This window comes from Rattus norvegicus, chromosome 6 (assembly GCF_021556685.1).
Source record: "Rattus norvegicus strain SHRSP/BbbUtx chromosome 6, alternate assembly SHRSP_T2T, whole genome shotgun sequence".
Taxonomy (NCBI): domain Eukaryota; kingdom Metazoa; phylum Chordata; class Mammalia; order Rodentia; family Muridae; genus Rattus; species Rattus norvegicus.
In genome coordinates this window covers 58,994,049-59,005,656 of record NC_141539.1, presented here as the reverse complement: position 1 = coordinate 59,005,656, position 11,608 = coordinate 58,994,049, and the positions used below count along the sequence as shown (strand labels likewise).

Here is an 11,608-nt window from a genome sequence, read left to right as displayed (position 1 = left end):
GTTCTCTATAAATCCTTCTTATCTTCTTTCATTCAAACGAGGCCAGGTGCTTCGATTTGTTTTATCATCTCATTCAAAATGGTGCCACGTCACCCATAGGGCAAGAATGGAGAGAGGTGTTGTCATTTCTCCTGCCACCGTGGAGCCCCGCCCTCTGCTGCTCACCTAGGATGGGGGGCGGGGGATGGGGGGAAAGAAATGACACGGAGGCCTCAGTCTCTGGAGCCGGAGGCTCCGCTCCCTCTTGACAGGCTAGGACCCCTCCTCCTCCTCCTCCGCAGAGGTCCCCGCCTCTCCCGGATCGAGGCCTGACGAGCGCATTGATTTGCATATCTCTACCTTTGTTCCCTGGCAGTGGCCAATCAGAGTGCAGGGCGAGACGGGGCGGCGGGGCGGGGCGCTCGATCGGCGGATCTGCTGCGGCCGCAGGTTGCAGAGCGGGTGGGAGCCGCTGCGGGCGCGGCACTGCAGCCCCGAGCCTGAACCCCGAACCGGAGCCCTGAGCCCAACCCCGGCTACAGGCCCAGAAGGCCGGGATCCAGCAGCTACTCGCCCAGCCCTTCGGAGGACGCCTCGACCCGCAGGCGCCCGCTAGCCCACGCGCCACGATGGTGTGCGGGGGCTTCTCGTGCTCCAAGAACTGCCTGTGCGCGCTCAACCTGCTATACACCGTGAGTAGCCCGCGCCCGGTGCCACCTGCGGGGGCTGTCGGCCTCCTCCGGGTTTGAGTATTCGCCTGTGCCCCATCCCGCACCCCTTGCGGGCTTCCCACGCCCCAGCTTCGCCCGCAGCCCCCGCCCGGGACCCCGAGCCTGCTTGTCGCAGTCTCCGCCCGTCCTTCATTGTGGCGCTCGCTCGCCCCTCGCCCTGCTCTCCGCAGCCCCTCACTTTCGGGTCCCTTCCCACTCGCCTAGTCCTCCCCACTCTCTCATCCCTCCCCACGCTCCCATCTCAGTCCCTCCAGCCGCACGCTCTGGGCTGGCCATCCCATCTGGAGAGTGTTCGGAGGCTGGAGAGCAGCCCTGGCTTAGGGGACAGGTTTGCCCGATAGCGTGGCCTGGAATGGACTAGGCGGCCTGTGGATGGCGCGCTTCTGGCTCAGCTCTGAGAGCTGTCGTTTGAATGGAGGCCATCGAGCAGGTTCACAGGATATCCGCGGCTTCCGAAGTTTGTTTCGTGCTTACATAAAGTCTCTTTGTTGATGTTCCTGCCAGTGAAGTCGCAACTTGATGCTTTTCCCATGCTATCTCCCTCCCCACCTTTTTCTAGCTCCATTTTAGGTGAAGTCCTTCAGTATATAATTCTCCACCCAAGTCGTTTTTATTTTTTTTTTCTCCCTGCTTTAACGTGGAAAGCTCAGTTTGATTTTTTTGAAGCGTAATTGTGACTGGACAGCAGGAAGATGAGGTGATGTTTATTGAAAACCTTCAACACCCCAGCCTTTTCATTTGTCATTTTGTTATTTATCTGTGGCAAGCGGAGTTGTCTAAATTTTATAACGGTAAAGACCAAAAAGAGCTTTACTAAGTTTTCATAGCTGGTGTAGTCTGTGAGTCTGGGCTGGAACCAAGCTGTGGAAATCTAGACATTTCTACAAGCTGTCTACTGCGTGGAAGAAACTTCCTTTTGGTCATCTCATTCCATTGGAGACTTGTTCTCTTCTATAAATACACCTGGTGCTTGCAGCACCCACCCTGAAAACAAACCCAGTTTCCCCTGCATTAGCAGAGCCAGGCCATCTGGGCCAGCTTAGGTTACATCTGTGGACAAGAGAGGCCGCTTGTGGTTGACAAGCAGAGACACCAGGTCACGGGTCATTTTACCTTTTTTTTTTTTTTTTCCTGGTGTTTGTCTGGATACGATGGCAAAGCTTTGAAGGCAAGTCAGAAATAGGCATCGATGGCGTATTTTTTTTTTTTTCTGGTTAGTTCTTAGGAATCCAGTCAACATATTCACAAATGGTACACTTGGAAGAAAAATTCTAGAGCACAGGGTGAAACAGCTCCTTGTAATTGAAGATACATGTCAAGTTTCATACTGAAGTTCACCTGTCTGGTGGCAGGCATGCTTACCAGATTGCTATATTGTAAATTCCCATCGGTTCCTGAACTGTTTTCTCTTGTTAACATGAATGGACTGCTTAGAACGTCACATTCTGTTTTGTGCCTGAGTCCCCTCCCCCCTTCAGTGATTCAGTCCTCTGTTTACCTGATTCTCCATCTTTCAGTGTCTGCTTACACCCAGCACAACGTACAATGGCCGCTTCTGTGTTTCTTCGGTTATTTGTAGACAGCAATGTGCAATATATACAATTTCTTTTTAAAAAAAGAAACATTTTTTTCCAATCAAGTAATATTGCTCTCAAGATACATTATTTCTAGCTGTGTTTACAGCATGTCATGAATGCAAGGAGAAAGAAAAGTTGACCCTAAAGGATGTTAGGATTATTTAATATCTGTCCTAAACTATTGACCTCTAAAGTGTGTTTTATTGATTTTTTTTTAAATCAAGTATGCAGGAAAGCTTAATTAATTGGAAATTCGCAGGACTATAAATATGGTTAGGCCTTTAAAGCCCTGGACTGTTTTAGACAAAGGGACAGTAAGTTGTTATCTAAACATTTCCTCTTAAACATTGCAAATAGGTTATGATATAGTGAATGTGACATTGAGAGGTGAATGGAAGGTAAAGGTAGACTAGAATTTTATACATAAACATCTGTCTTTCCTGTCTCTTCCTCCACATTTTAAGATAAAAAAAAAAAGGTGTGATTGCTAGCAGAGTTAAATTTGGGGACTAGGGGGTATATTTTTAGGACAGGACTAAAAAGATCATCTGTAGGTTCTGCTCTGGCTCTGGTAACTGCCTAAGTTCTCCCCAATGCTGCAGGATTAAAGATGAGGTCATTTCTGCAAGTGTTAGAACCGGGATTGCCGGTGGAAAGGCCGGTGCATGCCTGTGTTAGACTTCATCGCTGTTGGTTTGAAGCATTTCCTGAGGAACTTGGAGGTTCTAGCAACCAAGCTGTGTGCATCCTCAAGCGATCTAGCTAGCCAGAGATTTCTCAGTACGGCCAGTTTAGAAATTGAAAGCGGGTCCCTAAAACAAGTTGGGAGGAACATCCCCGAATTTGTCTTGGGAATTCAGTGAGCATATAGTGGTTCATGGTGGGTTTTTCTTTGAACTGAGGGAACCCCAGTACTGACATAACCTTGGGTTACGGTAGTGTGCGTAAACAATCTGTACGAGTAGATGAAAAGAGGAAGTCCAGTCAGTGTGTGGTAAGGCAAAGACCACTTGCTTTAGGACTTCCCGTATTTAGAGATGACAAGTTTCTTTAGTCAACAGTGTCGGTCGGAATGTGATGACACGAGTCTCAGCCTGGAAATGCAGTAGCAAACCAAACTGGACTGTGAACAGAGGTTTTGGTGAGGCTGTTTCTCGTTTACTGCATATGGTCTTGAGGACTATATTCTGCCAGTAAGCTTTTGTGTATCTTGTATGCTACTGAAATCCATGGGGAATGGATACAAATAGACGCTATTTTTTTGCCCTGTATGAAGGATCTAGTTGGGGGATATTAAATGATGTGTAAGGTCTTAGACACCATAACATTTAGGACTGAGTAAAATCTTTGCGGGTTAGGAATAAAGAAGGGTTGTTCGAATTGAGGACGTTTGGGGAGATGCATTGTGAGTCTCTTTCATCTCTTTAGGATACAAATATAAATTAAAATTAGTTTGGGAAATTAATTACTTTGTTTATTTTGAGACAGGTCTTGCCTAGCCTGGGCTTGAACTTCACTATGTAGCCCGGGCTGCCCTAAAACTTGGAGTCTTCCTGCCTTGGCTTCTTTTTTCCTTCATTATTTAGCAGTTTATTAAAATGGTTAACCGAATACATAAGTTCCTATTCTACAGAATCCCCAAATTTTAAGGGTAAAAGGATAAGTTTTGCTTTCAGTTATGAAACAGAATTATCACATATCTCAAATTCAAACTGGTAGCAGTTTAAAACTGTCTCCGGGTTTCATAGGAAGAGCCAGGGAAGGTTTCAGATATTTAACTATGGTGCCAGCCATTCAGATTTCCCCTGAAAACCGTTATTTGAGAATCCTCCGTATCTAAACTTCTGGATGCTTCATTTGCAAGTGATCTCAAAAAAGTCATCACTCTAGTGCTTCTTGTATTCCAAATCACTGACTTAGTTTCTTAAGTGCCAGGATGACAGAAATCCACCACCACACTCTATAATATGTTATATTTTTACATTAGTATGTTTATTTACATGTATGTGTTTATACATAAACATGTCTGTGTACCATAAGTACTCAGTGTTGGAAGGGGAGTGGGGTCCCCTGGAGCTGCAGTTACAGATGGTTGTTCCTGGACCCTCATGGTGGAAGGAAGTCACCATGTTGGATCCTGGGATTTGAACCTGTTCTGCAAGAGCAGCCAGAGCCTTTGACCACTGTCATCTCCCTAGCCTCTGAAAACATTTTAAGTAGAAATAGTTTCATCAATATTAATGTTAAAAGTAATGAAAAACTATAGTCATGCATGGGAAATCATAAGAAATGAAGTAAATGTATTAAAATATTTTGAAGTTTACTTTTTCCTTCTGGTCCTAGCAACTAATGCCAGGGCCTTTATGTACCGTTGTTGAGCATATGCTTCTTCACTGAGTTATGTTCCTAGCCCTCCATTTTGAAAGTTTATAGCACATTTTCTGTGATTAACTGCAAAAGAGAATGTGACTTAAAAAAAAAAGTATTCAGGGGTTGGGGATTTGGCTCAGCGGTAGGGCGCTTGCCTAGCAACCGCAAGGCCCTGGGTTCGGTCCCCAGCTCCGAAAAAAAAAAAAAAGAGGTTTTGAAAAAAAAAGTATTCAAATAGGTGATTTTGTAAAATAGAATCAAGTAGAAAAATATGACCAAAAATGTTCTTCCTGTACTCTGGCCTTTCAGCGTTGCCCTGCTGTGCTGACTGGAGGCAAAGGAAGGCACTATGACAACTGGAGTTAGCTCTCCTGGGCCCACATGGTGGGAAGAGAAAATGGACTCCTCCGAATTCTCCTCTCACCTTTATAGATATGATGTGATGTGTGCCCCTCATACACCCAGATACATAAATGAATAAACATTAAAAGAAGCTTGCACTGCCAGCTTCTGGGTGATGGTTCATTTCAGTTAGCACTTGGAAGGCTGAGGCAGGAGAATGGTCGCAAGTATGAGGACAACTTTAGCTGTATAGGGAGACTATGTCATATCTCCAGCCCCAAACAAAAAAGAGAATTGCGTGGCCATTTTATATCTATAGAAATGGTATGGCTTGTTAATAAACATTTTTAAATTTAAACTATAGTGAAGTGTAAATAAATATCCAATAAAAAAAGAAATTTAAACTATAGGCATGGTTTGATTTATAATAAAAATGTTTTAATATATATGAGCCTTAACTTCAAAAAATAATATAAAGTTAAAATCAGAAATTACTGTTTTGTGTGTGTATATATGTTCTTTTATCTAAAAATATTACCAGGTTTTCTTTTCTTTCTCTGAATCTGAGAATCTTCACTGTTTAGCTCTAGTTGGCCTTGAACTTGCTATCTTTCTGCTTCTTACCATGCCTAGCTTACTTCTTTTGCTTTCTTCTTTCCTTGGTAAGTTGCCCATTTTACAGTTTTTTTCTTCTACATAGTGGTTCCCACCCTTCCTAATGCTGCACCCTTTAGACCATTTCCTCATGGCGTAGTGATCCCAAACCATAACATTATTTTTGTTGCTACTTCATAACTGTAATTTTGCTACTTTTATGAATATAAATATCTATGTTTTCTTATGGTCTTAGGTGACCCCTGTGAAAGTTGTTGGACCCCCAAAAGGATTGTACCTCCTATCTTGAGAATCACTACTCTATATCTTTGCTTGCTTTGGGAAGAGTTCTCCTGAAATGTTAAAAGTTGCCCTGATCTCTATCATTTTAAGACATAAGTGATGTCTGTTTTAACATGTCTAAATATGAATGTTGTCTTAAGAGAATCCTAAGGCCTGAGCTCGGTCCCTGGACTCTCATGGTGGAAGGAGAGTCCTGATTCTTGCAAGTTATCTAACTGTCACATGTTATGTGACATGTGTGGCATGTGTGTACCCACCCACCCTACACAGTGAATGAACAGATGCAATTAAAAAATAAAATTGGGATATATTTTATAGTAGAATGAAGAAAAGTTCATTAGCTGATAGAAAAATGTCCCTGGATTTATTCAGGAACTCAGCTTTTCCAACTCTACCCCTAAACCAAGCAGCATTTTTTTTTAAATGTACAGTCTTTTCATTTGCAAATTGATAATATTTTATTCTTCCCTCATGGAATTGTGGCAAAGATAAAATAATTTAGCCTGTAGAAAACACTTAACATGTTACCACAGAACTAGAATTAAGTCCCCACAGCTTCAAGTCTGAAAGGTAAAGTATTTGAAACTTTTGAATTATAAACCTGTGTGTTATAATCAAAGTTTTTCAAGCCATTGGGATTTTGACACATACAGGTTGCTGTAAAGTCAACGTGTTTCGGGAAAGAAGAGTTCATATCCACGGTAAAAACAATAGTGTTTTACTTGTAAGAAAATAATGACTGCCGGACAGTTGTGGCACATGCCTAGAATCCCAGCATTCATGAAGCAGAGGCATTTGGATATCTGTAGTTAGAGTTTTGGGTTCCTTAAAAACTCATTATGTTGTGCAAACATGTTTTTGTTTTAATCCCAGGTGAGAGCTATGAGGCTGCTTCAGATTATCCACAGCAGCAGATTATTTGCCTCGTGTGTGTGTGTGTGTGTGTGTGTGTGTGTGTGTGTGTGTGTGTGTGTGTGTGTGTATGTGCACAGTGACTTCTGCTAGTTGCAGATAGTTTAATTCTGAGGACTCTGGAGAAGTTATAAATGTCAAAGTCCAGAGAGGGATGAGAGTTCTGAAGAAGTAGGGATGGTGGGGGGCACTCAGAAGGAGAAGGGGAGGGAAGAGAGGAGGAGGAGGAGGAGGAAGAGGAGGAGGAAGAAGAGGAGGAGGAGGAAGTGGAGGAGGAGGAGGAGGAGGAGCAGCAGCAGCAGCAGCAGCAGCAGCAGCAGCAGCAACAGCAGGAGTAGCTGTTCCTCCCGTTATGCCTACTCCTGTGCTGCTCTTGTTGGTTGGAGATATCCTTCCTTAGATCACAAGGACACTGGACTTGGGGCATAGGTCATTGTAACAATCTAGTTTGTGAAGTTTCTGAGAAAGGGGAGCACAATTCTTCTGTAGTAGTCTGGATCGTGACGTCAAAATCTCTGGCTGTCAGCCTCTGAGAAACAGAAATCAAGAGAGTGAGAGGGATTTTCTTTTCTGATGCCCTTCTGTTTCCAAACCAGTCGTCTCCTCAGAGTGATAGAAAGACGTGCACACAGAAACACCGGGGGCAGGGCTGGGACTTACAAAGTTACTGCTGTAACAGAAGCTTGGGGGTAGAATGCTAGCCATAGTTAAAGAAACAGACACATTCTGGGCCTGTTTTGAGGGTGGGACCAAGATAATTTCTAATGGATTGAAAATGGGGTGCTAGAGAAAGAAGAAAATGGTAGATGGCTCATGGTTGTGGCCCAGTCCCCTGGAAAGATGGAATTGCCATTAACAGATCAGAGCAGGTTCAGTATTAGACAGGACGCCAAGAGATCCTCCGGCATGTTGTTAGCTAGCCTTGAAGACCAGCAGCATTGAGCTTCAGGGGAGAGGGCTACCAGGAAGTACCATTACGGCACCAAGTGTGTAGAGAATGTTAGCAGAGTTGTGGTCAGATGAACCAGTAAGTCAGTGAAAGTAGCTGGAGAAGGGCAGTGGCCCACTGACATTGCAAGGTCTAGGTAATCAGGTGGACTCTGCAAAGGAGCCAAGGAAGGAATATCTGTTTAAGCAGGAGAAGAACTTGATAATAGAGTTTGTCCAGGAGATGGGATTGAACCCATGTTTCAAGTGGTGCTGATTGAGGGATTAAGACCAAGTTAGCCGTTGAGTGCAGCTACTCCCCACCACCCCTGGGTTATTCAGCGTTGGGGACAGAACCCAGGGCTTGGTGCATGGTAGGCAGCTACACTACTGATCATGCTCATTCCCTGGGCACTGATGATTGGATTTAATATAAAGTCTTTGAAAGAAGCTGTTCTCTCCCCACCCCATCTTTATTTAAAACAGTAACGTCAGTAAGGACGATGTCTCCATTATTTTCTGTGCTGAACGTCCAGCATTAGTTATTGAGAGGCAGCTAAGCTTCCTCTATCCCGCTGGACCCTGTATTAGTTACTGGATGCAAAAGTCAGCGCAGGAGGTGTGCCAGTAACCCCACCTATGTTTTTTGTAACTGCTGCGGAAGAAAAAAGGGTGTGGGACTTCATCAGCGGCCATAGTTGCCACTTCAAAGTAATGGACCCTGGAAAACGGTTAAGTCAAGGGTCCCTTTCCTTTCCCTTTTATATAATTTCATTACAGGAGTCAAATGCGTTGTTTTTGTGCCCCCTAAGCAAAAACAATGGTCCTATAGAGAACAACCCCAAGATATGTGCAAAAGCACTTCAGTCTGTGTCATTCGAGAAATCACAATGCAGAACACTGGGATTCTGGCTTTATACTAAATGTGTGGCTGTTTAGCAATATTTGGATTATTCATGGGCTTTTCACGTCTTCAGCCTGGTGTTCTGCCTTATAAATATGTCAATGCGCTTGATTTTTGAAATCACAAGTTCATGCAGAATGGTTGAAGCCTTAAGGGAGGTTGGCTTGAGGCCTTCGCTTACTTAAAAGTCATGTTCTGGATGGCACTGTCCATAGTACTGTCCTACTCTCAGAATAATATTTTAAGGTTTATTGCCTGATACTTTACCAGAACTACTACTACTACTTGTTTATTTTGAGACAGGGTCTCACTGTGTAGCTCTGGCTGACCTAAACTTACTGTGTAGAGTAAGGTTGGACTCAGACTCAAAGGAGATCTGCCTGCCATTGCCTCCCAAGTGCTGGCACTGAAGATGTGTGTCACAATGGCAGGCTGGCTGGCTGGCCTCTTTTTCTTCCTTTCTTTGTATTTTATATTTTGGTGTGTGTGTGTGTGTGTGTGTACCTCATGTGTGGAGGAGCCTGTGGAAGCCAGAATAGGGTATCTGCTCCCTTAGAACTGGAGTTATAGAGGGTGAGAGCCAGCATGTTGGTGCCAGGAATCAAACCCAGCTCTCTGGAAGAAAAGCACATGCATTTAACCAATGACCAATGTGTCACTGGGGGTGAGTCTTAAGGTTCCAAAAGCCCTGCCTGTTCTCATATAGCTCCTACTTTTTTTTTAAAAAATTATTTAAAAATGTAATTTGTTTTTATTTTATGCATGTAGGTATTTTGCCTGCGCACCATGTGCAGCATGTCTGGCATCTGAGGAAGTCGGAAGAGTGCATCAGGTTTTCTATAAGTGGTTTGGACCCTTCATGCGGGGTACTGGAACCAAATCTGGGTCTTCTGCAAGAGCAGCAAGTTTCTTTAACCACTGAGCCATCTCTTCCATTCCCCTTCCCCCATTTTTTAAGATAGGGCTCTGTTAGGTAACCATGACTGACTTGGAATTCAATATGTAGACCAGGCTAGCATCAAGTATATGGTGCCTGTCTTGCCTCTGTCTTCCAAATTCTGGGATCGCATGTGCATACTTGCTCATTTTGTTCTCGAATGGTGTGGATATTTGAGGAAACAACACAACTTTATGTATTACGTATACAAAGAGTAGGCTGGAGCATGGCTGGACTGAGATTCTTTCCCTGAAATAATGTATAGATGGGAGTATAAGCATTTCCAGGAACCGTGAGAACCCTTCGTCCAGCCGCTGTACTGACCACCTCTCCTGCTCTAAGCATTTAGCCAAGTGCCTGGAATAGAAATCAATACCTGCATAACTGCAGGCACCTGAGGTGTATAGGCTCCTCTAAAGAAGACAGAGATGGCTGAGGCTGGGGAGTGATAGTTAATGACTCACCTCTAGGCTGTTCACACCTTGGAAGTTAAGACCAGAGGAGTACAGACTTAAAACAAGGTTCGAAGGATGCCACCATGGGAATGAGCTAATTGTCCTGGCTTCAAAGGCCTTAATCCTCACATTAGTGCCTATGGTGGTTTGAGTGAAAATGAGTCCCTAGCTGGTAGAACTGCTTGGTAAGGATTAGGAGGTGTGGTCTTATGGGGGAGAGGTGTCATTGGGGTGGGGGTGAGCATTGAGGTTCTAAAAGCCCTGGCTATTCTCAGTTATCGTACCCTTTCTCTCAGCCTCCTACTTGCCAATAAGGATGTAAACTCTCAGCTGCTACTTTAGTGCCATGCCTGCCTGGTGGCGGCTGTAGTGCTTCCCATCGTTGCTCATGGGTTCACCCTCTGACCAAGTAAGCCCTCCATGGGCTCTTATGTTTTTCTACAAGTTGCCTTGGTCATGGCGTCTCATTGTAGCAATAGATGAGTAGCTATGTGTTGCTTTTGTTACTGTGTATCTTAATCCATTTCATGTTACCCTAATAGAGTATAACAGACTGGATAATCAGTAAAGAAAAGGTACTCCTCACAGTTCCTGTAGGGTGCAACGTTTGAATCAAGGGGCTGACACGTCACTGTATCATATGGAGAAAGGTCTCACATGGCACGAGAGCAGTGTGCAGCTCAGGGCCCTTCTAATCCATCATCCAGAGCTGGCCTCCAGGACCACATCTCACCTGAAGCCTTCAAAAGCCACTCTATTTCCTTTAGGTCTCTGACTGGGCACTGTGTGTGGTGCTGTTCTTTGGCCAGTGCTGTCCTGAGCCTTAGCTGAGAACGGCTGTGTGCCTTTGTGGTGCAGTAGCCGTGTCACGGCTTAGTCCTCTCAGGATTTACCCAGGGGAAGCAACGCTGGATCTGGACACTTGCATAATCTTGCTGTTGTGTGCTCTTGTAACTCACTCTTAAAGCTCTCTTTATATATCAAGTTTTCTTTGTCTTAAAGAGCAAACAGGAAAGGCTGGTGCTTCCTGCTCATAAAAACACAACCCTCAAGGAGTTAACAGAGCTATAATCTGTTTTTATCATCATTCGGCCTCCCAGAGGAAGGAAACTATTTGTCATAGGTCTAAATTTACATGCCATTACAATTGCTTTCATAAGAAAACTGCTATTATTCTTTAACAAAAGAATCTTTGCACTTGCTTTGTCTACCAAGGCCCAGTGACAGGCTGAGACTTTTTAATTATGCAGCTAGGATTCATTTCGTCTGAACCCGTAATTTTTAGATTACTAACTTGGGACATATCATCTCCACTATCCTTAAAAATTGTAAACCATGGTAACATTTAATTATCACTGCTAAGAAACAACTTGTTTCATTATCGAAAAGTCTCCTTTTAGTAAAAGTTAAACGTGATAATCCTATCTTATAGGTATACTAAATATCTTTAGGTATTTATATTTTCTCATTATATTTATTAGGCATTAAATTAGACCTAAATATATTTAGATATAATCGCAACATTAACCGTGATTATTTGGCACATTTCAATCATATGTTACAAACACCAGTTTCAT

At 43.8% G+C, this 11,608-nt stretch overlaps 1 protein-coding gene across 1 annotated transcript in view; it reads left to right on the top strand.

The window, feature by feature from the left end:
- Positions 1 to 447: 447 nt before the first annotated feature.
- The window catches only part of Tspan13 (tetraspanin 13), a 29,095-nt gene continuing 17,934 nt past the window's right edge, over positions 448 to 11,608 (top strand). Inside the window, 1 exon segment of the mRNA NM_001013244.1 lies at positions 448 to 671. Coding sequence (NP_001013262.1) covers positions 609 to 671 — 63 coding nt within the window. The 5' untranslated portion in view covers positions 448 to 608.